This window comes from Anabrus simplex, chromosome 6 (assembly GCF_040414725.1).
Source record: "Anabrus simplex isolate iqAnaSimp1 chromosome 6, ASM4041472v1, whole genome shotgun sequence".
Classification (NCBI taxonomy): domain Eukaryota; kingdom Metazoa; phylum Arthropoda; class Insecta; order Orthoptera; family Tettigoniidae; genus Anabrus; species Anabrus simplex.
This window is the reverse complement of record NC_090270.1, coordinates 11,567,064-11,589,707: the sequence shown is the minus strand read 5'-3', so window position 1 is coordinate 11,589,707 and position 22,644 is coordinate 11,567,064. Positions and strand designations below refer to the sequence as shown.

Genomic DNA, 22,644 nt, shown 5'->3' with positions numbered 1-22,644 from the left:
GAGTTAAAACCAAAAATGAAATCCTTCAGGCACGTTAAATTAAAAAAAATTTAAAATTATATTTCCCATAGTTCCAGTTCTCCGTCCCACCACATATTACACAATAATAAATTAACTTCTACTTTTGAAAGTTGCAACACTGAATTTTATCAACCTTTGAATGATAACTAAACACTAGATCTGAGTATATAGTTAAATAATATGTCCAAACTTTACGGGTTGGAAAGTGTTTTCTTTTTAAATCTTGTTTAAAAGACGTTTTTAACTCATTTCAATTTTACCAATGTCTATTGAACCATACAAATTAATCATTTTTTAATTTTGACCAAGGCATTAGACTTTTAGCATGTTAATTATTATCATGTCTAATCAAGTTCCTTAAATAACGACTATACATCATGTTAATGTTTTCAATTTATAACAATTTTGAGATTGTATTATAGCTAAACAGGTACCTGTTTTTGGTTTTGAGGCGATGATAAGGCTGATAATGCCCTTTAAAAGGGGCGAAACCTGTCACATGTTCATAGTTGAATGAGGAAAGAACATTAATCTTATGACTGATTGTATTGAATAGGTGGAAAATAACACACGAAAAATTTTTTACACATTTAAAAGAAGTTACCTTCAATACGGATTAAAAAACAATGAATTTTCTACTTGCAGTAATGTCGCTTTTCCATAATAATTTCCCCTTTGACTGCAATGCTGTATGATATAGATGTTGATTCGCATATGGAACCTGAAATATTTGTCCTGATTGAGTAAATTTATAGAACCAATATATATATGGTCAGTTATTGGACATCATAAATTTTCCAGCTAACTCTTTCCTGGTTGCCAGCGTTTTGCTCCAGTGTGCTAAGTTGGGCTCATCAGTTGGTAAATAGCACACCCACCAAGACGCATGGCTAGTGCATACAGTGGAGGCCAGTGCATAAGCTACTTAGTGCCAACAGCAGTGCCAATGAGTTAGCTAGAAAATTTATAATGTCCAATAATGGACCATTTATATTGGTATTATAAATTTACTCACTCAGAACGAATATTTCAGATTCCCTATGAGAATCAACATCTATCTCATCTGATGGTCAAGCAGGCATCAATTTTTGGTACAGTCAACTACCATCAGCAGAGTAGAGTGTTAACTGCTTTTCACTGGTAACTGCTGTCCACTACCATCAGCAGAGTACAGTGTTAACTGCTTTATCCTGGTAACTGCTGTTTACTACCATCAGCAGAGTACAGTGTTAACTGCTTTATGCTGGTAACTGCTGTCTACTACCATCAGCAGAGTAGAGTGTTAACTGCTATACACTGGTAACTGCTGTCTACTACCATCAGCAGAGTAGAGTGTTAACTGCTTTATGCTGGTAACTGCTGTCTACTACCATCAGCAGAGTAGAGTGTCAACTGCTTTATGCTGGTAACTGCTGTCTACTACCATCAGCAGAGTAGAGTGTCAACTGCTTTATGCTGGTAACTGCTGTCTACTACCATCAGCAGAGTAGAGTGTCAACTGCTTTATGCTGGTAACTGCTGTCTACTACCATCAGCAGAGTAGAGTGTTAACTGCTTTATGCTGGTAACTGCTGTCTACTACCATCAGCAGAGTAGAGTGTCAACTGCTATACACTGGTAACTGCTGTCTACTACCATCAGCAGAGTAGAGTGTTAACTGCTTTATGCTGGTAACTGCTGTCTACTACCATCAGCAGAGTAGAGTGTCAACTGCTATACACTGGTAACTGCTGTCTACTACCATCAGCAGAGTAGAGTGTCAACTGCTATACACTGGTAACTGCTGTCCACTACCATCAGCAGAGTACAGTGTTAACTGCTTTATCCTGGTAACTGCTGTCTACTACCATCAGCAGAGTAGAGTGTTAACTGCTATACACTGGTAACTGCTGTCTACTACCATCAGCAGAGTAGAGTGTCAACTGCTATACACTGGTAACTGCTGTCTACTACCATCAGCAGAGTAGAGTGTCAACTGCTTTATCCTGGTAACTGCTGTCTACTACCATCAGCAGAGTAGAGTGTTAACTGCTTTATGCTGGTAACTGCTGTCTACTACCATCAGCAGAGTAGAGTGTCAACTGCTTTATGCTGGTAACTGCTGTCTACTACCATCAGCAGAGTAGAGTGTCAACTGCTTTATGCTGGTAACTGCTGTCTACTACCATCAGCAGAGTAGAGTGTTAACTGCTTTATGCTGGTAACTGCTGTCTACTACCATCAGCAGAGTAGAGTGTCAACTGCTATACACTGGTAACTGCTGTCTACTACCATCAGCAGAGTAGAGTGTTAACTGCTTTATGCTGGTAACTGCTGTCTACTACCATCAGCAGAGTACAGTGTTAACTGCTTTATGCTGGTAACTGCTGTCTACTACCATCAGCAGAGTACAGTGTTAACTGCTTTATACCGGTAACTGCTGTCTACTACCATCAGCAGAGTAGAGTGTTAACTGCTTTATGCTGGTAACTGCTGTCTACTACCATCAGCAGAGTACAGTGTTAACTGCTTTATACCGGTAACTGCTGTCTACTACCATCAGCAGAGTAGAGTGTTAACTGCTATACACTGGTAACTGCTGTCTACTACCATCAGCAGAGTAGAGTGTCAACTGCTTTATGCTGGTAACTGCCGTCTACTACCATCAGCAGAGTACAGTGTTAACTGCTTTATCCTGGTAACTGCTGTCTACTACCATCAGCAGAGTAGAGTGTTAACTGCTTTATCCTGGTAACTGCTGTCTACTACCATCAGCAGAGTAGAGTGTCAACTGCTTTATGCTGGTAACTGCTGTCTACTACCATCAGCAGAGTAGAGTGTTAACTGCTTTATACTGGTAACTGCTGTCTACTACCATCAGCAGAGTAGAGTGTTAACTGCTTTATCCTGGTAACTGCTGTCTACTACCATCAGCAGAGTAGAGTGTTAACTGCTTTATGCTGGTAACTGCTGTCTACTACCATCAGCAGAGTACAGTGTTAACTGCTTTATGCTGGTAACTGCCGTCTACTACCATCAGCAGAGTAGAGTGTTAACTGCTTTATACTGGTAACTGCTGTCTACTACCATCAGCAGAGTACAGTGTTAACTGCTATACACTGGTAACTGCTGTCTACTACCATCAGCAGAGTACAGTGTTAACTGCTTTATCCTGGTAACTGCTGTCTACTACCATCAGCAGAGTAGAGTGTTAACTGCTTTATGCTGGTAACTGCTGTCTACTACCATCAGCAGAGTACAGTGTTAACTGCTTTATGCTGGTAACTGCTGTCTACTACCATCAGCAGAGTACAGTGTTAACTGCTTTATCCTGGTAACTGCTGTCTACTACCATCAGCAGAGTAGAGTGTTAACTGCTATACACTGGTAACTGCTGTCTACTACCATCAGCAGAGTACAGTGTTAACTGCTTTATGCTGGTAACTGCTGTCTACTACCATCAGCAGAGTAGAGTGTTAACTGCTTTATCCTGGTAACTACTGTCTACTACCATCAGCAGAGTAGAGTGTTAACTGCTTTATGCTGGTAACTGCTGTCTACTACCATCAGCAGAGTAGAGTGTTAACTGCTATACACTGGTAACTGCTGTCTACTACCATCAGCAGAGTAGAGTGTCAACTGCTTTATCCTGGCAACTGCTGTCTACTACCATCAGCAGAGTACAGTGTTAACTGCTTTATCCTGGTAACTGCTGTCTACTACCATCAGCAGAGTAGAGTGTCAACTGCTATACACTGGTAACTGCTGTCTACTACCATCAGCAGAGTAGAGTGTCAACTGCTTTATGCTGGTAACTGCTGTCTACTACCATCAGCAGAGTAGAGTGTTAACTGCTATACACTGGTAACTGCTGTCTACTACCATCAGCAGAGTACAGTGTTAACTGCTTTATGCTGGTAACTGCTGTCTACTACCATCAGCAGAGTAGAGTGTTAACTGCTTTATCCTGGTAACTGCTGTCTACTACCATCAGCAGAGTACAGTGTTAACTGCTTTATGCTGGTAACTGCTGTCTACTACCATCAGCAGAGTAGAGTGTCAACTGCTTTATGCTGGTAACTGCTGTCTACTACCATCAGCAGAGTACAGTGTCAACTGCTTTATGCTGGTAACTGCTGTCTACTACCATCAGCAGAGTACAGTGTCAACTGCTATACACTGGTAACTGCTGTCTACTACCATCAGCAGAGTACAGTGTTAACTGCTTTATACCGGTAACTGCTGTCTGCTACCATCAGCAGAGTAGAGTGTTAACTGCTTTATGCTGGTAACTGCTGTCTACTACCATCAGCAGAGTACAGTGTTAACTGCTTTATGCTGGTAACTGCTGTCTACTACCATCAGCAGAGTAGAGTGTTAACTGCTTTATGCTGGTAACTGCTGTCTACTACCATCAGCAGAGTACAGTGTTAACTGCTTATGCTGGTAACTGCTGTCTACTACCATCAGCAGAGTAGAGTGTCAACTGCTTTATGCTGGTAACTGCTGTCTACTACCATCAGCAGAGTACAGTGTTAACTGCTTTATGCTGGTAACTGCTGTCTACTACCATCAGCAGAGTAGAGTGTTAACTGCTATACACTGGTAACTGCTGTCTACTACCATCAGCAGAGTAGAGTGTTAACTGCTTTATGCTGGTAACTGCTGTCTACTACCATCAGCAGAGTAGAGTGTTAACTGCTATACACTGGTAACTGCTGTCTACTACCATCAGCAGAGTAGAGTGTTAACTGCTTTATCCTGGTAACTGCTGTCTACTACCATCAGCAGAGTAGAGTGTTAACTGCTTTATCCTGGTAACTGCTGTCTACTACCATCAGCAGAGTAGAGTGTTAACTGCTATACACTGGTAACTGCTGTCTACTACCATCAGCAGAGTAGAGTGTCAACTGCTATACACTGGTAACTGCTGTCTACTACCATCAGCAGAGTACAGTGTTAACTGCTTTATCCTGGTAACTGCTGTCTACTACCATCAGCAGAGTAGAGTGTCAACTGCTATACACTGGTAACTGCTGTCTACTACCATCAGCAGAGTACAGTGTTAACTGCTTTATGCTGGTAACTGCTGTCTACTACCATCAGCAGAGTAGAGTGTCAACTGCTTTATGCTGGTAACTGCTGTCTACTACCATCAGCAGAGTAGAGTGTTAACTGCTTTATCCTGGTAACTGCTGTCTACTACCATCAGCAGAGTAGAGTGTTAACTGCTTTATCCTGGTAACTGCTGTCTACTACCATCAGCAGGGTAGAGTGTTAACTGCTTTATCCTGGTAACTGCTGTCTACTACCATCAGCAGGGTAGAGTGTTAACTGCTTTATGCTGGTAACTGCTGTCTACTACCATCATCAGAGTAGAGTGTTAACTGCTTTATGCTGGTAACTGCTGTCTACTACCATCAGCAGAGTAGAGTGTTAACTGCTTTATGCTGGTAACTGCTGTCTACTACCATCAGCAGAGTAGAGTGTTAACTGCTATACACTGGTAACTGCTGTCTACTACCATCATCAGAGTAGAGTGTTAACTGCTTTATGCTGGTAACTGCTGTCTACTACCATCAGCAGAGTACAGTGTCAACTGCTATACACTGGTAACTGCTGTCTACTACCATCAGCAGAGTACAGTGTTAACTGCTTTATCCTGGTAACTGCTGTCTACTACCATCAGCAGAGTAGAGTGTTAACTGCTTTATGCTGGTAACTGCTGTCTACTACCATCAGCAGAGTACAGTGTTAACTGCTTTATGCTGGTAACTGCTGTCTACTACCATCAGCAGAGTAGAGTGTTAACTGCTTTATGCTGGTAACTGCTGTCTACTACCATCAGCAGAGTAGAGTGTTAACTGCTTTATGCTGGTAACTGCTGTCTACTACCATCAGCAGAGTAGAGTGTCAACTGCTTTATGCTGGTAACTGCTGTCTACTACCATCAGCAGAGTAGAGTGTCAACTGCTTTATGCTGGTAACTGCTGTCTACTACCATCAGCAGAGTACAGTGTTAACTGCTTTATACTGGTAACTGCTGTCTACTACCATCAGCAGAGTAGTGTCAACTGCTTTATGCTGGTAACTGCTGTCTACTACCATCAGCAGAGTAGAGTGTCAACTGCTTTATGCTGGTAACTGCTGTCTACTACCATCAGCAGAGTACAGTGTTAACTGCTTTATACCGGTAACTGCTGTCTACTACCATCAGCAGAGTAGAGTGTTAACTGCTTTATCCTGGTAACTGCTGTCTACTACCATCAGCAGAGTAGAGTGTCAACTGCTTTATACTGGTAACTGCTGTCTACTACCATCAGCAGAGTAGAGTGTCAACTGCTATACACTGGTAACTGCTGTCTACTACCATCAGCAGAGTAGAGTGTTAACTGCTTTATGCTGGTAACTGCTGTCTACTACCATCAGCAGAGTAGAGTGTCAACTGCTATACACTGGTAACTGCTGTCTACTACCATCAGCAGAGTAGAGTGTTAACTGCTTTATCCTGGTAACTGCTGTCTACTACCATCAGCAGAGTACAGTGTTAACTGCTTTATACCGGTAACTGCTGTCTACTACCATCAGCAGAGTAGAGTGTTACCTGCTTTATGCTGGTAACTGCTGTCTACTACCATCAGCAGAGTACAGTGTTAACTGCTATACACTGGTAACTGCTGTCTACTACCATCAGCAGAGTACAGTGTTAACTGCTTTATCCTGGTAACTGCTGTCTACTACCATCAGCAGAGTAGAGTGTTAACTGCTTTATGCTGGTAACTGCTGTCTACTACCATCAGCAGAGTAGAGTGTTAACTGCTATACACTGGTAACTGCTGTCTACTACCATCAGCAGAGTACAGTGTTAACTGCTTTATCCTGGTAACTGCTGTCTACTACCATCAGCAGAGTACAGTGTTAACTGCTTTATGCTGGTAACTGCTGTCTACTACCATCAGCAGAGTACAGTGTTAACTGCTATACACTGGTAACTGCTGTCTACTACCATCAGCAGAGTACAGTGTTAGCTGCTTTATGCTGGTAACTGCTGTCTACTACCATCAGCAGAGTAGAGTGTCAACTGCTATACACTGGTAACTGCTGTCTACTACCATCAGCAGAGTACAGTGTTAACTGCTTTATCCTGGTAACTGCTGTCTACTACCATCAGCAGAGTACAGTGTTAACTGCTTTATGCTGGTAACTGCTGTCTACTACCATCAGCAGAGTACAGTGTTAACTGCTTTATGCTGGTAACTGCTGTCTACTACCATCAGCAGAGTAGAGTGTCAACTGCTTTATGCTGGTAACTGCTGTCTACTACCATCAGCAGAGTAGAGTGTTAACTGCTTTATGCTGGTAACTGCTGTCTACTACCATCAGCAGAGTACAGTGTTAACTGCTTTATGCTGGTAACTGCTGTCTACTACCATCAGCAGAGTACAGTGTTAACTGCTTTATGCTGGTAACTGCTGTCTACTACCATCAGCAGAGTAGAGTGTTAACTGCTATACACTGGTAACTGCTGTCTACTACCATCATCAGAGTAGAGTGTTAACTGCTTTATGCTGGTAACTGCTGTCTACTACCATCAGCAGAGTAGAGTGTTAACTGCTTTATGCTGGTAACTGCTGTCTACTACCATCAGCAGAGTACAGTGTTAACTGCTTTATGCTGGTAACTGCTGTCTACTACCATCATCAGAGTAGAGTGTTAACTGCTTTATGCTGGTAACTGCTATCTACTACCATCAGCAGGGTAGAGTGTTAACTGCTTTATGCTGGTAACTGCTGTCTACTACCATCAGCAGAGTAGAGTGTTACCTGCTATACACTGGTAACTGCTGTCTACTACCATCAGCAGGGTAGAGTGTTAACTGCTTTATGCTGGTAACTGCTGTCTACTACCATCAGCAGAGTAGAGTGTTACCTGCTATACACTGGTAACTGCTGTCTACTACCATCAGCAGGGTAGAGTGTTAACTGCTTTATGCTGGTAACTGCTGTCTACTACCATCAGCAGAGTAGAGTGTTACCTGCTATACACTGGTAACTGCTATCTACTACCATCAGCAGGGTAGAGTGTTAACTGCTTTATGCTGGTAACTGCTGTCTACTACCATCAGCAGAGTACAGTGTTAACTGCTTTATGCTGGTAACTGCTGTCTACTACCATCAGCAGAGTAGAGTGTTAACTGCTATACACTGGTAACTGCTGTCTACTACCATCAGCAGAGTAGAGTGTTAACTGCTTTATCCTGGTAACTGCTGTCTACTACCATCAGCAGAGTACAGTGTTAACTGCTTTATCCTGGTAACTGCTGTCTGCTACCATCAGCAGAGTAGAGTGTTAACTGCTATACACTGGTAACTGCTGTCTACTACCATCAGCAGAGTAGAGTGTCAACTGCTATACACTGGTAACTGCTGTCTACTACCATCAGCAGAGTACAGTGTTAACTGCTTTATCCTGGTAACTGCTGTCTACTACCATCAGCAGAGTAGAGTGTCAACTGCTATACACTGGTAACTGCTGTCTACTACCATCAGCAGAGTAGAGTGTCAACTGCTATACACTGGTAACTGCTGTCTACTACCATCAGCAGAGTAGAGTGTTAACTGCTATACACTGGTAACTGCTGTCTACTACCATCAGCAGAGTAGAGTGTCAACTGCTATACACTGGTAACTGCTGTCTACTACCATCAGCAGAGTACAGTGTTAACTGCTTTATGCTGGTAACTGCTGTCTACTACCATCAGCAGAGTAGAGTGTCAACTGCTTTATGCTGGTAACTGCTGTCTACTACCATCAGCAGAGTAGAGTGTCAACTGCTATACACTGGTAACTGCTGTCTACTACCATCAGCAGAGTACAGTGTTAACTGCTTTATCCTGGTAACTGCTGTCTACTACCATCAGCAGAGTAGAGTGTCAACTGCTATACACTGGTAACTGCTGTCTACTACCATCAGCAGAGTACAGTGTTAACTGCTTTATCCTGGTAACTGCTGTCTACTACCATCAGCAGAGTACAGTGTTAACTGCTTTATGCTGGTAACTGCTGTCTACTACCATCAGCAGAGTAGAGTGTCAACTGCTTTATGCTGGTAACTGCTGTCTACTACCATCAGCAGAGTACAGTGTTAACTGCTTTATCCTGGTAACTGCTGTCTACTACCATCAGCAGAGTAGAGTGTCAACTGCTATACACTGGTAACTGCTGTCTACTACCATCAGCAGAGTACAGTGTTAACTGCTTTATGCTGGTAACTGCTGTCTACTACCATCAGCAGAGTAGAGTGTCAACTGCTTTATGCTGGTAACTGCTGTCTACTACCATCAGCAGAGTAGAGTGTTAACTGCTTTATCCTGGTAACTGCTGTCTACTACCATCAGCAGAGTAGAGTGTCAACTGCTTTATCCTGGTAACTGCTGTCTACTACCATCAGCAGAGTAGAGTGTTAACTGCTTTATGCTGGTAACTGCTGTCTACTACCATCAGCAGAGTACAGTGTTAACTGCTTTATGCTGGTAACTGCTGTCTACTACCATCAGCAGGGTAGAGTGTTAACTGCTTTATGCTGGTAACTGCTGTCTACTACCATCAGCAGAGTACAGTGTCAACTGCTTTATCCTGGTAACTGCTGTCTACTACCATCAGCAGAGTACAGTGTCAACTGCTTTATCCTGGTATATGCTGTCTACTACCATCAGCAGAGTAGAGTGTCAACTGCTCTACACTGGTAACTGCTGTCTACTACCATCAGCAGAGTAGAGTGTTAACTGCTTTATGCTGGTAACTGCTGTCTACTACCATCAGCAGAGTAGAGTGTCAACTGCTTTATGCTGGTAACTGCTGTCTACTACCATCAGCAGAGTACAGTGTTAACTGCTTTATCCTGGTAACTGCTGTCTACTACCATCAGCAGAGTAGAGTGTCAACTGCTTTATCCTGGTAACTGCTGTCTACTACCATCAGCAGAGTACAGTGTTAATTGCTTTATGCTGGTAACTGCTGTCTACTACCATCAGCAGAGTACAGTGTTAGCTGCTTTATGCTGGTAACTGCTGTCTACTACCATCAGCAGAGTAGAGTGTTAACTGCTTTATGCTGGTAACTGCTGTCTACTACCATCAGCAGAGTAGAGTGTTAGCTGCTTTATGCTGGTAACTGCTGTCTACTACCATCAGCAGAGTACAGTGTTAACTGCTTTATCCTGGTAACTGCTGTCTACTACCATCAGCAGAGTAGAGTGTCAACTGCTTTATGCTGGTAACTGCTGTCTACTACCATCAGCAGAGTAGAGTGTTAGCTGCTTTATACTGGTAACTGCTGTCTACTACCATCAGCAGAGTAGAGTGTCAACTGCTTTATGCTGGTAACTGCTGTCTACTACCATCAGCAGAGTAGAGTGTCAACTGCTTTATGCTGGTAACTGCTGTCTACTACCATCAGCAGAGTAGAGTGTTAGCTGCTTTATACTGGTAACTGCTGTCTACTACCATCAGCAGAGTAGAGTGTCAACTGCTTTATGCTGGTAACTGCTGTCTACTACCATCAGCAGAGTAGAGTGTCAACTGCTTTATGCTGGTAACTGCTGTCTACTACCATCAGCAGAGTAGAGTGTTAGCTGCTTTATGCTGGTAACTGCTGTCTACTACCATCAGCAGAGTAGAGTGTTAACTGCTATACACTGGTAACTGCTGTCTACTACCATCATCAGAGTAGAGTGTTAGCTGCTTTATGCTGGTAACTGCTGTCTACTACCATCAGCAGAGTACAGTGTTAACTGCTTTATCCTGGTAACTGCTGTCTACTACCATCAGCAGAGTAGAGTGTCAACTGCTTTATGCTGGTAACTGCTGTCTACTACCATCAGCAGAGTAGAGTGTCAACTGCTATACACTGGTAACTGCTGTCTACTACCATCATCAGAGTAGAGTGTTAGCTGCTTTATGCTGGTAACTGCTGTCTACTACCATCAGCAGAGTAGTGTCAACTGCTTTATGCTGGTAACTGCTGTCTACTACCATCAGCAGAGTAGAGTGTTAACTGTTATACACTGGTAACTGCTGTCTACTACCATCAGCAGAGTAGTGTCAACTGCTTTATGCTGGTAACTGCTGTCTACTACCATCAGCAGAGTACAGTGTTAACTGCTTTATACTGGTAACTGCTGTCTACTACCATCAGCAGAGTAGTGTCAACTGCTTTATGCTGGTAACTGCTGTCTACTACCATCAGCAGAGTAGAGTGTTAACTGCTTTATCCTGGTAACTGCTGTCTACTACCATCAGCAGAGTAGAGTGTCAACTGCTTTATGCTGGTAACTGCTGTCTACTACCATCAGCAGAGTAGAGTGTCAACTGCTTTATGCTGGTAACTGCTGTCTACTACCATCAGCAGAGTAGAGTGTTAACTGCTTTATCCTGGTAACTGCTGTCTACTACCATCAGCAGAGTAGAGTGTTAACTGCTTTATGCTGGTAACTGCTGTCTACTACCATCAGCAGAGTACAGTGTTAACTGCTTTATGCTGGTAACTGCTGTCTACTACCATCAGCAGAGTAGAGTGTTAACTGCTTTATGCTGGTAACTGCTGTCTACTACCATCAGCAGAGTACAGTGTTAACTGCTTTATGCTGGTAACTGCTGTCTACTACCATCAGCAGAGTACAGTGTTAACTGCTTTATGCTGGTAACTGCTGTCTACTACCATCAGCAGAGTAGAGTGTTAACTGCTTTATGCTGGTAACTGCTGTCTACTACCATCAGCAGAGTACAGTGTTAACTGCTTTATGCTGGTAACTGCTGTCTACTACCATCAGCAGAGTACAGTGTTAACTGCTTTATGCTGGTAACTGCTGTCTACTACCATCAGCAGAGTACAGTGTTAACTGCTTTATACTGGTAACTACTGTCTACATACCATCAGTTGGGTAATGTGTTGACTCCTCCTGCAGGTAATCCACTTTATCTTTTAATTCTTTTTCGTTTTCTCTCATGTACTGGAGCCCAACTTGATGCCATGTATCCCAGGCTTCTTTACGAAGTTCAGGCACTGGATCACTTAGGCTGAAACAAAAAAAAAAAAATTTTGATCTTTGCAGCACCTTGTAACCTATTTAGTTTGTGTCCTTTTGCATTCTTCATTGTAAGTTTTCTTGCTGATTTCATTAATATTATCATATTTGTGTTCTACCTTTCGGTGTTGACTAACTGATCGTTTAATCATACACAATTCAAGAGCTAATCACGGTAATTCTCTTCCTCAGCGAATATTATACTTTCCATCTGCAAATGAAGTGATTACTTTTGCATGAATAACTTTGTAAAACACTTCCCTGAAAGGAAATACATCACTTAAAAACATTAATAACAGACATCATCACACCTTATTCTTATGCTCGTTTTCTGTATGTTATCAACAATATAAATGTGAAGAGCCTTTAAACTGTTTGAAAAATTTAAAGAACAATGCATAAACCAGTTAACGCATTCAATGCTGACCATTTAAATCTCCCGCTGGTACTAGCATATTGCCCAATAGGCCTTGTGTGTTCACTCTGAACAATTAATTGGAAAACAATTCTAACTTCCTTGGTAAGGTAACTTTTAATTTTTCGTGTCGGAGTTTCTCCCTGGACTTCCACATTTAGCAATTTTCCAGTATTTGTAACTAAATGTAAATTTACTAATGATATTAGCAATCATGTGTCAGTTTCAATGTAAGGTTTTAATCTCCTACCATTTGAGGAGCTCGATTATGTCCTTGTTTTTTAAAAACTCTATGTGTTGTTTAACTTCAGTGTACTTCATTTTATCTCCTTGAGTTCATTTTTATTTTATTTTGATTGATTGATTTTGTATTCTCTTTCTTTTGTTAATGGCTTATGGTGTGGGTTACTGTAGTTACGTCCTTGTTTGTGAACTACGGGCAACAGCTGAGTGGCCTAGTAAGTGGTCCTGAGAGTCGGGATACCAGTTGCTATGGAATCTGAGTGGGCATCTCAACATATTCTGAGTCATGGCCCTCCTTGTGCTCAGGTGGCTAGGACTATACAATTCACCGGTGGTCCCTAACCCGTTAGAGGAGAGATCCTCACTTGGACTACGTGCAAGTAGGGTAGCATCCCGCTTCATGAAATTACCGAGTTCAGAACATTTTAAGCAGGCCTCAGACCTATGGGAGTAACGGAGCCCCATTCCCGTTTGACAGGTGAGGGACTCATTGGAAACAACTTGGCGAACGAAATGGAATTCGATGAGGAGTTTATCAATATTAATGGTGCTTATGGAAGAAGGAAAGTAGAACTGGCTGAGTCAGCAAAGGGGATGCATCTGGATGTGCTAGGAGTAAGTGATATTTGGGTAAGGGGAGATAACGAGGAAGAGATAGAAGATTATAAAGTGTACTTGATGGGTGTTAGAAAGGGAAGGGCAGAGTCTGGGGTAGGGCTGTTTATCAGGAATACCATTGCACGAAACATAGCTTCTATTTGGCGTGTAAATGAGTGAATAATGTGGATAGATTTGGCAGTTGGAGGAATTACGACGAGAACTGTCTCAATGTATTCACCATGTGAGGGTGCAAATGAGGATGAAGTGGACAAGTTTTATGAAGCATTGAGTGACATCATAGTCAGGGTCAACAGCAAAGATAGGATAGTGCTAATGGGCGATTTCAATGCGAGAGTTGGAAATAGAACTGAAGGATATGAAAGGGTGATTGGTAAATGTGTGGAAGATATGGAAGCTAATGGGAATGGGAAGCGTTTGCTGGACTTCTGTGCTAGTAGGTGTTTAGTAGTTACTAATACATTCTTCAAGTATAAGGCTATTCAATGCTACACTTATACTATATCATAACTGACTTTGAATTCAGAAAATCTGTTAGGAGTGTGTGGGTATTCCGGGGAAGAGGGAAGAGGGAAACCTCCAGAAGTGAAGCTCTACCTCCGAGACTATATGGCTAGGGGTAGCACATGCATAGTAAACTATATCTTGATGATGATGATGCTTGTTGTTTGAAGGGGCCTAACATCTAGGTCATTGGCCCAAAGACTATATCTTAACTGACTTCGAATTCAGGAAGTCTGTTAGGAACGTACGAGTTTTCTGGGGATTTTTCGATGATACAGACCACTATCTAATCTGTAGTGAACTAAGTATCTCCAGGCCTAGGATAGAGAAAGTGAAATCTGTCTGCAAATAAATAAGAGTTGAAAATCTCCAGGACGAGGAAATTAGTCAGAAGTACATGGATATGATTAGCGAGAAGTCTCGAACGGTAGACAGTAAGCAGGTACAGGATATAGAAAGAGAATGGGTGGCATACAGGGATGCTGTAGTAGGAACCGCAAGGGAATGCCTAGGAACAACTGTGTGTAAAGATGGGAAAAAGCGAACATCTTGGTGGAATGATGAAGTGAGAGCAGCTTGTAAACGTAAAAAGAAGGCTTATCAGAAATGGCTACAAACAAGGGCCGATGCAGACAGGGATTTGTACGTAGATGAAAGAAACACAGCAAAACGAATAGTTGTTGAATCAAAAAAAAGAAGTAGTGGGAAAATTTTGGTAATAACCTGGAAAGGCTAGATCAAGCAGCAAAGAAACGTTTCTGGACAGTAATAAACAATCTAACTTTAGGGACTAAAATCAGACTTCTGCACTGTTATGTATTTTCTGTTCTTTTATATGGTGTAGAGACATGGACCTTAAATAAAAACACAGAGAAGAAGCTGAAGGCCTTTGAAACATGGCTTTATAGGCGGATTCTGAGAATATCTTGGACCCAGAGAATTACAAACGTGGAAGTAGTGAGAAGGATGAACACAACACCTCAGTTGATCAAGATAGTGAAATGCCGAAAGCTGCAGTATCTGGGACATATAATGCGCAACACAGATAGATACAACCTACTTCAAAAAATACTCCAGGGGAAAATCAACAGCAAAAGAGGTCCTGGAAGAAGAAGAATATCTTGGCTTGACAATCTTAGAGGCTGGTGCAATATGTCATCAGTTGAACTGTTCCGCGCTGCCACAAACAAGACGAAAATAGCCATCATGATCGCCAACATCCGAAACTGATAGGCACCGGAAGAAGAAGAAGAAGAATAAAGAATCGTAGGAAGGCATCATATGCAAGCATTAACCCAGCTCAAGGGAGACAGGATCACCTTCCCTGCGGGGCTCGGCATCCTCCACGTCAGTAGGCCGGGCTATCTTCAGACAGGGACCCAGCCCCACGGGGTATAATGCCCAGGGTTATGGGTGAACACCTTAACGGCATCTTTGGCAGAAAAGGAGACCTACGGAAGGGCAGGCAACCCATCTCCCCTGGGGATAATTAGCCTTGTGGAGAAGAGGCTAAGGGAGTAAACCTCACCTGTGTTAGGCCTAGCACGTCAATAGTTGAGTATGAATATACTGCTTCCAAACCTGAAACAAGCCTCAGATGGAAGAATAAATTAAATACCGGACATGACAGTTTTTCTAGTACCGTCCGAATTTATGATGACCAAAAGCCTGATGCTCATCGGAGATACAAGAAGACACAAAACCCTCCCAAGAAAGAGCGACTGAAAATTGGTTCACTCAGTATCCTCACTCTCACCAGTAAATATGAAGAACTTGTGGATCTTATGGAGAGGTGTAAGCTCAAGATATTGGGGTTGAGTGAGACAAAATGGAAAGGATATGGGAAGAAGTCCTTGAGAAATAGATATGTGCTGTACTGGAGTGGGAACAATATTGAAGACTTCCTCCTTCATAAAGCAATAGACACACAGAAAGATGTCAAATATGCGAGTGATAGGATCATCCAGATGAGACTGAGTGTTGGTAATGCAAATCAAACCTTCTGCAAGTATATGCACCGCAGACAGGATCTATCACAGAAGAGAAAGAGCAATTCCTTATCAAACTGGAGGAACAAATAACAGAGGAGAGCACAATCATTATGGGTGAACTGAATGCCCAAGTTGGTAAAGAAAGACTAGGCTGTGAAAACATCGTTGATCCCCATGGCTATGGTAACAGGAACTCTGAAGTAGAGAACCTGATTGATTTCTTTGTGTGAAACAACTTAACCATACAGAACAAATTGTATCAGAATAACGAGATGCAGCTGAGATGGAAAGCTCAAGACTATGATTGACTTCATCATCACTGATAGAAAAGCAGGTCAGTATGTTACAGATGTTAAAGTCATACCCAGCGAGTGTAGGGTGACCAGATATCCAGAGACAAAAGGCAGGACCTGATCGTAAATATGATCTAGCAGCGAACTTGATCGCTAATTTTTCTCGTTCCTGTTAAACGACACCAAGCGTAAAAAGCATACAACGAATCGTACATTATTACTCACTACAGCATGATAAAACTTTTTAAAATGTGATTTTTAGATGCTATAAAAAAGGAAGTGATGTGTTCCAATAACAAAAATGACCAAATTTTATTAACCTACTAACCTATTATGCTATTACATTTGTTTACATTGCAACACACAGTGTTACATTAATGTGTAGCAGTGACAGGCTGTTGTACTTTTCACCTGAATGAATTGTCTTTAACAACTCTAAGTTTCCACGCAGTATATCATAAAACTCTACGCAGTTATAATCCAAGTTACACCTAGCGATTAACATGTGTTTTACATTTTAGGCTTTAGCCTGGATTTTTCATTTGTCCAAAGATTGATGAAAATATCCGTTCTGTAGGAGCATTTGTAGCAGGTAAGCTTAACACAAATTCTACAATATCACCTATATTCCTGAAGCCAATATTCCTATCTTCAAAATTAGTGAATATTCCCACCCACCTCAAATGAGTTGGTGTACGAGCCGAATTCCATTCCTTTACTTTAGTAACTGGGACATATTCCCTGACATTAACAATCTCATCAAAAAACATTGTATCACATATGTCTTTCCCAGTGTACTTAAGTACATTATCTAATGACCTATGTACATCACTCCATTCAAACACAGACTTAAGATATGTCCAAATTGACACACTGAGTTCAGAAAAATGAAAAGTCCACTGGTTTAAGTATTCTAAGAAAGTAGAGTAATGTTTCAACATTTTTCTTGAAATGTGAAACAGTAACTAAGCCATAATTGTCAAGGTTCTTTAGTTTAGATTGAACAACTGAGGGTACAAACACACAGTCTAGCCTATTTGAGAGCTTTTTCCTGAGGTCCTCAAGTACGTACCTTACAAGCATCCAACATAACATGTTGCCCCCTAATAACTGAATAACACTGTGAAAAATTGCTGCTTGAGTATGCACGAAATTCAACCACACCTCAGACAAGGGATCTTCACAGAACTGTTTGATTACAGTTGGACACCTGCTTTATGTTCGACTCGTTGGCTGAACGGTCGGCGTACTGGCCTTCGGTACAGAGGGTCCCGGGTTCGATTCCCGGCCGGGTCGGGGATTTTAACCTTCATTGGTTAATTCCAATGGTTCAGGGGCTGGGTGTTTGTGCTATCCCCAACATCCCTGCAACTCACCAACCACATACAACACTATCCTCCACCACAATAACACGCAGTTACTTACATATAGCAGATGCCGTCCACCCTCATCGGAGGGTCTGCCTCACAAGGGCTGCATTCGGCTAGAAATAGTCACACGAAATTATTATATACCTGCTTTATAATTCAAAGTATGATTTCAGGGCTGGATACAACTTCAGTACTCGTTCAATGGAAGGTAACAAGGAAAGCCACCTTGTTCTACTGAAACCAAGAACTTTGGAATACCGGTACCCATTTTCGACAAAATCACAAAACTCAATCAAGGATGCCTCACGTACGGTGTAAATGTGAAAATATGAGTAGATTTTTTGCACTACACTTAGACACAAACTGGAAGACAATCCACAGCAGTTTGTATTGCATTGTTGACTATGTGAGCGCTGCAACCAACACCAACAAGCAATTTCTCAAGACACTTCTGCACGATGGAATAAACATTTTTAGAACCTTTCCGAGATGAACCACCGAAGTTAGTATTAGTGCTGTCTGCACAAAGTCCAATCACTTTACTTGCACGATGAAAATCATTTAGCTTTTTCAGGACAAATAACGAAATAATGTCAGCAGTTTCCCCTACCTGTTCTTCAAAATCTAACAATTTTACCTGTACCCGCTTGTTTTAAGTAAAATAGCAAACAAGAAGGGGTAAAGTCTGGTGGATTTATGATTTGAAGAGTCTGTGTAGACCAAGACATAGTTCACATTTTCCAAGTCCTTTTTCACTTCAGATATTGCAAATGGACTAATCACATTAGTGACAATATATTTACACTTTGTCTTAGCACACGAATATTTTGGTTCGAAACACTTCTGAAGCAGTTTAGACGTGCAGTCTGCCCAGTGAAATGTTTGGTTATGTTTAACAGTATGGAATGCAAAACTGCCTTCAGAAGCTGCCAATTTATGATCAGTGACCCCAGTTCAGCTCCTCGAAAGAAAGTAGTGAGAAATGAGCTGGATGCAACAGCAATGTCATCGAGTTTGTGCTTCTTAGTATCCAAATGTCGTACAATCTCGCTTTTCCCACCGTTTGCTATTGAAAACAAAGCTGAACATTTGGTGCAGCGAACGTCGCTTTTCGATTTATCTGGTACTATAATCGGGTAGGGAAACTGCAATTCTTTTTTTTTTTATGTTGTGGGTGAAGAAATAGAGAATCCCAGGGCGAACTATGACCTTTCGCTCATCTGTTTCCAAGGAATAGCCGATGAGCCGGAAAATCTCAATTCACTGCACTGGCGGGGGTAAGAGCGATCTGTCTTGTAGGTGGGGGCCTACAAGTCAGAGGAGAAAACCCCATCTTTGCTACAATAATTTGGAGAATATATGCTTAATTAGTGGCGGAGAAAGGGAAGGAGCCTTCTTAACAAACGGCGCTTTTCAGGGTGTAATTTAGAGGTATTTAATGGATGGGTGGTGCTAAAATTAGGAAAAGGCCAAAATTATTTTTTAAGGCGGGTCGTATAAGAGCCAAGGGCCCCGGTACTTGTAACAAGTATTAGGCTTCTTGGTTCTAATGACCCGCTTTAGTAGCGAGATGCCCTGATCGGTGGACTGGGCTTGGAGTATTCTAGCCTTGGTCATCTTGGTTAGCTTGTTTATCTGAGTTCTAATAGTCGGAATACAGACTACAGTGCGTACCTTCCTATTAGATCTCAGAATGGGGGCTCTCTCAGTATCTTATTTTGGAAAATTTCTAATTTTGAAAGTGGAGTATTGGGAATATAGCCCCAGGCCTCGCACCCGTACAGCAGTATGGGCCTGATACATGATACATGCTAAATAGAGCTTTATCTTGATGGAATTTGAGATGTATCTATTATATAGCAGAGGTTTCAGATTGGCCACACATGCCCACGCTCGTTGCACGGCCTGTTCTATGTTCCCTCGGCATTTAGTACACATTTACCTTTAACTTCCGGCGTGATTACCACGGCTACCTGATCATCTGGATAATCACCAGTGCCGTTCATTCGTTTAAAACATTAATAATTATATATACCATATTCTGCAAAAGAAATGAAACCATTTATAATGCAAAAATATTTTGCAGTATTTTTGCAGGATATTTTATGAAAAGCAGGATATTTATACAATTTTTGAGCCTCTTTGCGGACTGCAGGATAGGGTGTTAAAAAAAGGAGTATCCTGCGAAAAGCAGGACATCTGGTCACCCTAAGGGAGTGCCTAGATAGTGACCATCAGCTATTAATTGCTGACCTAAAAGATGTCCATGTGCCCAAAGTTAAACAAAAGAAAATGTCAAGCATTAAGACAGGGCTGTTGAAGGACATGGAGAAGAAAGGAAACTATGAAGCGAGGATAACAGCTAAATTACCCAGAACTGAAAAAGGGGGAGTAGAAGAAGAATGATCCTTATTCAAAGAAACCCTTGTGAAAGAAGCCATGGAAATTTGCGGAAAAACAAGTGCCACACCAAAAGAGAAGGAAACACGTTGGTGGAATGACTGAGTGAAGACAGTAGTAAAAGGTAGAAATATACTGAAAAGAAAATTAGACCTCGAAAAACAGAAAACAGATGACAGACGAAATGAATTAGAAATTGAAGATCCAGCACAGGAATACCAGAAAAAGAAACTGGCTGTAAAAATACTGATCCAGGAATAAAAGGCAAAGTGCTGGGATGACTTTATTACGAGGATAGAGGAAGACTGTCAAGGAAGTAGGAAACTACTATACAAAATAGTAAACAGTAAATGAAATGAATATATAAACATCCTTGCACTGGAAAGAGATGACGGTAGCTTAATACTATAAACTTCCAATGAATGTTGGATAAGAGTCGTTGGAGGCATCGTAAGTTTATGTTAAGGTAAAAGTTAATAAAATCGTACGTCCAATTATTACAGGCCTAAGTGTTAGAAATTCAAATAACTTACTCAACCAAATAAATAACAGGCAACGGATTGAAGGTACATGAAAAAAAAAAGCTCAGAACCCTGTGGTATCTCATTAAATTACGGTTGATGATAGGATGTCGTAGCACGAAATACAGAATTAAATTAACATCGCAGTTTCTTCAGGCAGAAGATAAATAAATCTAAAGAAATGGCGAGAAACATCAATGCAATGACAGAAATATGTATCGGAGGCCATGGAATGAGTTGGATCAAATGGGCCAAGTTCAATCTACATATGGTGGTCATACCTTATCTATCTAATCCAATATAATTCAAGAATCAAGACTCGTGATGAAATAGTCGACTGGCACACCAAACTACTATGCGACGGATTATTAAATGAATTCCTTTGCCGATGACAATGACTTTTTAGGAGCACTCTGTATCAAAGACGTTACGTATTTAACGTCAAAAACATATGGGAGGCTACGGAACTTGGAAGAGTCTTCAAATGCAAACCGACTTTTATTATTGCAGTCTAGCATCAGATTTTTTTTAAAAGAGAATAATACAGTTTGTTGAAAGGATTCTGTAAACATTACAAGGGTTGCACACAATTTAGAAGGAAATCATATGAAAATCTGAATTTAATTGCAAGTTTGTCATTGGTAATAAAAATAATTCTTTGTAAAGAGGAAAGATATATATCTAATTCTCTCTAAAATACTAAGGCAAGTGTAGCACGTTACAAGTTTCAGGTATCATGATGTCAAGAACCACTGAAGAAATGTTCATAAATCCCAGCATTGCTAACTAACTTAAGACGTGGTCTTGAAGGATTTGAGGAGTGTTGGGATGGATACCAACGGATAAAACTAAGGTGTCTTCTAACAGCCAATAAGTACTCAAAATAAATGTCTTAATTATCCTGCTATGTAGTTGCTTAAGTATAATTTCATGATGTCAAAAATATGACATGCCTAGGCATACAACTTGAATGCAACCATTTAGTCGTCAATCATTAATAAACGATGGGTAGGAATATTGTGAGGTTTAATGTGAATAATCCTGAAAATTATGATCTGCTGTATTATGAGAATCTAAGCGGCCACTAGTAAGTGTTATGCAGGTGAAATTTAGGCATGGATGACGCATGTGTTAAGGTAGTGTCATTACAAATGAACCTCACTTTAATTTATGGTTCAGATATGTGTTTTGAAAGGCATCGAGAAGTAATTAAATGTGCGTGATTTAGAGTCATCTACGATCATATTTTATATTAGGCGTAGTATTCGCCAATGTGATAGTGATCTCATCGTGGTGATATTGTGTTGATACTTCTATCAAGATGAATAGTATTCGCAAGCTAATGTGCCTAAGTATGTTTAAAAATGAAATGAGAATTCGTTGAGCATGACATGTGTATAAAATGATAAGAGTTTTATTGTGATAGGGTCGTCGAATAATGTGAATGATTAATGTTGTGTGGATCGTTGAAGAATGTTTCAATGGGATTAAGCATTTAATGGAATATTTTTTGCTAGGGGCTTTACGTCGCACCGACACAGATAGGTCTTATGGCGACGATGGGATAGGAAAGGCCTAGGAGTTGGAAGGAAGCAACCGTGGCCTTAATTAAGGTACAGCCCCAGCATTTGCCTGGTGTAAAAATGGGAAACCACGGAAAACCATCTTCAGGGCTGCCGATAGTGGGATTCGAACCTACTATCTCCCGGATGCAAGCTCACAGCCGCACGCCTCTATGCGCACGGCCAACTCACCCAGTCATTTAATGGAATAATGCAATGTTAGAAGTCCCGGTGATATTTGTTGTAGTGAAGATTGATTTAGTCATGCATATGAATTTGATTGCAATAATGAGCAATGACTACTTAGACATAAATGCGACACTTGCGATAAGTTCTTGAGGTGTGTTGAAGACACTTGTATGATGATCGTCAAAGATACCTTAATTTAAGACACAATAGGTAATTGCACACAATATCGAAGGATGATATATGATCTTCATTAGTTGATGACACCATGCAGATGTGAGCCATGTCAGAGATGGAACGTGTAACTTTTACTTGTGAGTAGTGTGTAGATTGATTTTCGTGCTAGCTAATTTCTTCTTACAGATTATAGAATTGGTGCTTAGAGCTGAAGTAGATTTTCCAGGTTTCTTTCACGGAGGATACCAAGGCTGCAGAGTTATCGTAGATCTTGAGTCAT

The 22,644-nt window shown here is 41.2% G+C and overlaps 1 protein-coding gene across 1 annotated transcript in view; it reads right to left on the bottom strand.

Moving 5' to 3' along the window:
- Dnaaf5 (Dynein axonemal assembly factor 5) overlaps nucleotides 1–22,644 on the bottom strand; it is a 612,890-nt gene that overhangs the window by 488,333 nt on the left and 101,913 nt on the right. Inside the window, exon 3 of the mRNA XM_067149642.2 lies at nucleotides 11,931–12,076. Coding sequence (XP_067005743.2) covers nucleotides 11,931–12,076 — 146 coding nt within the window. The remainder of the gene's footprint in view (nucleotides 1–11,930; nucleotides 12,077–22,644) is intronic.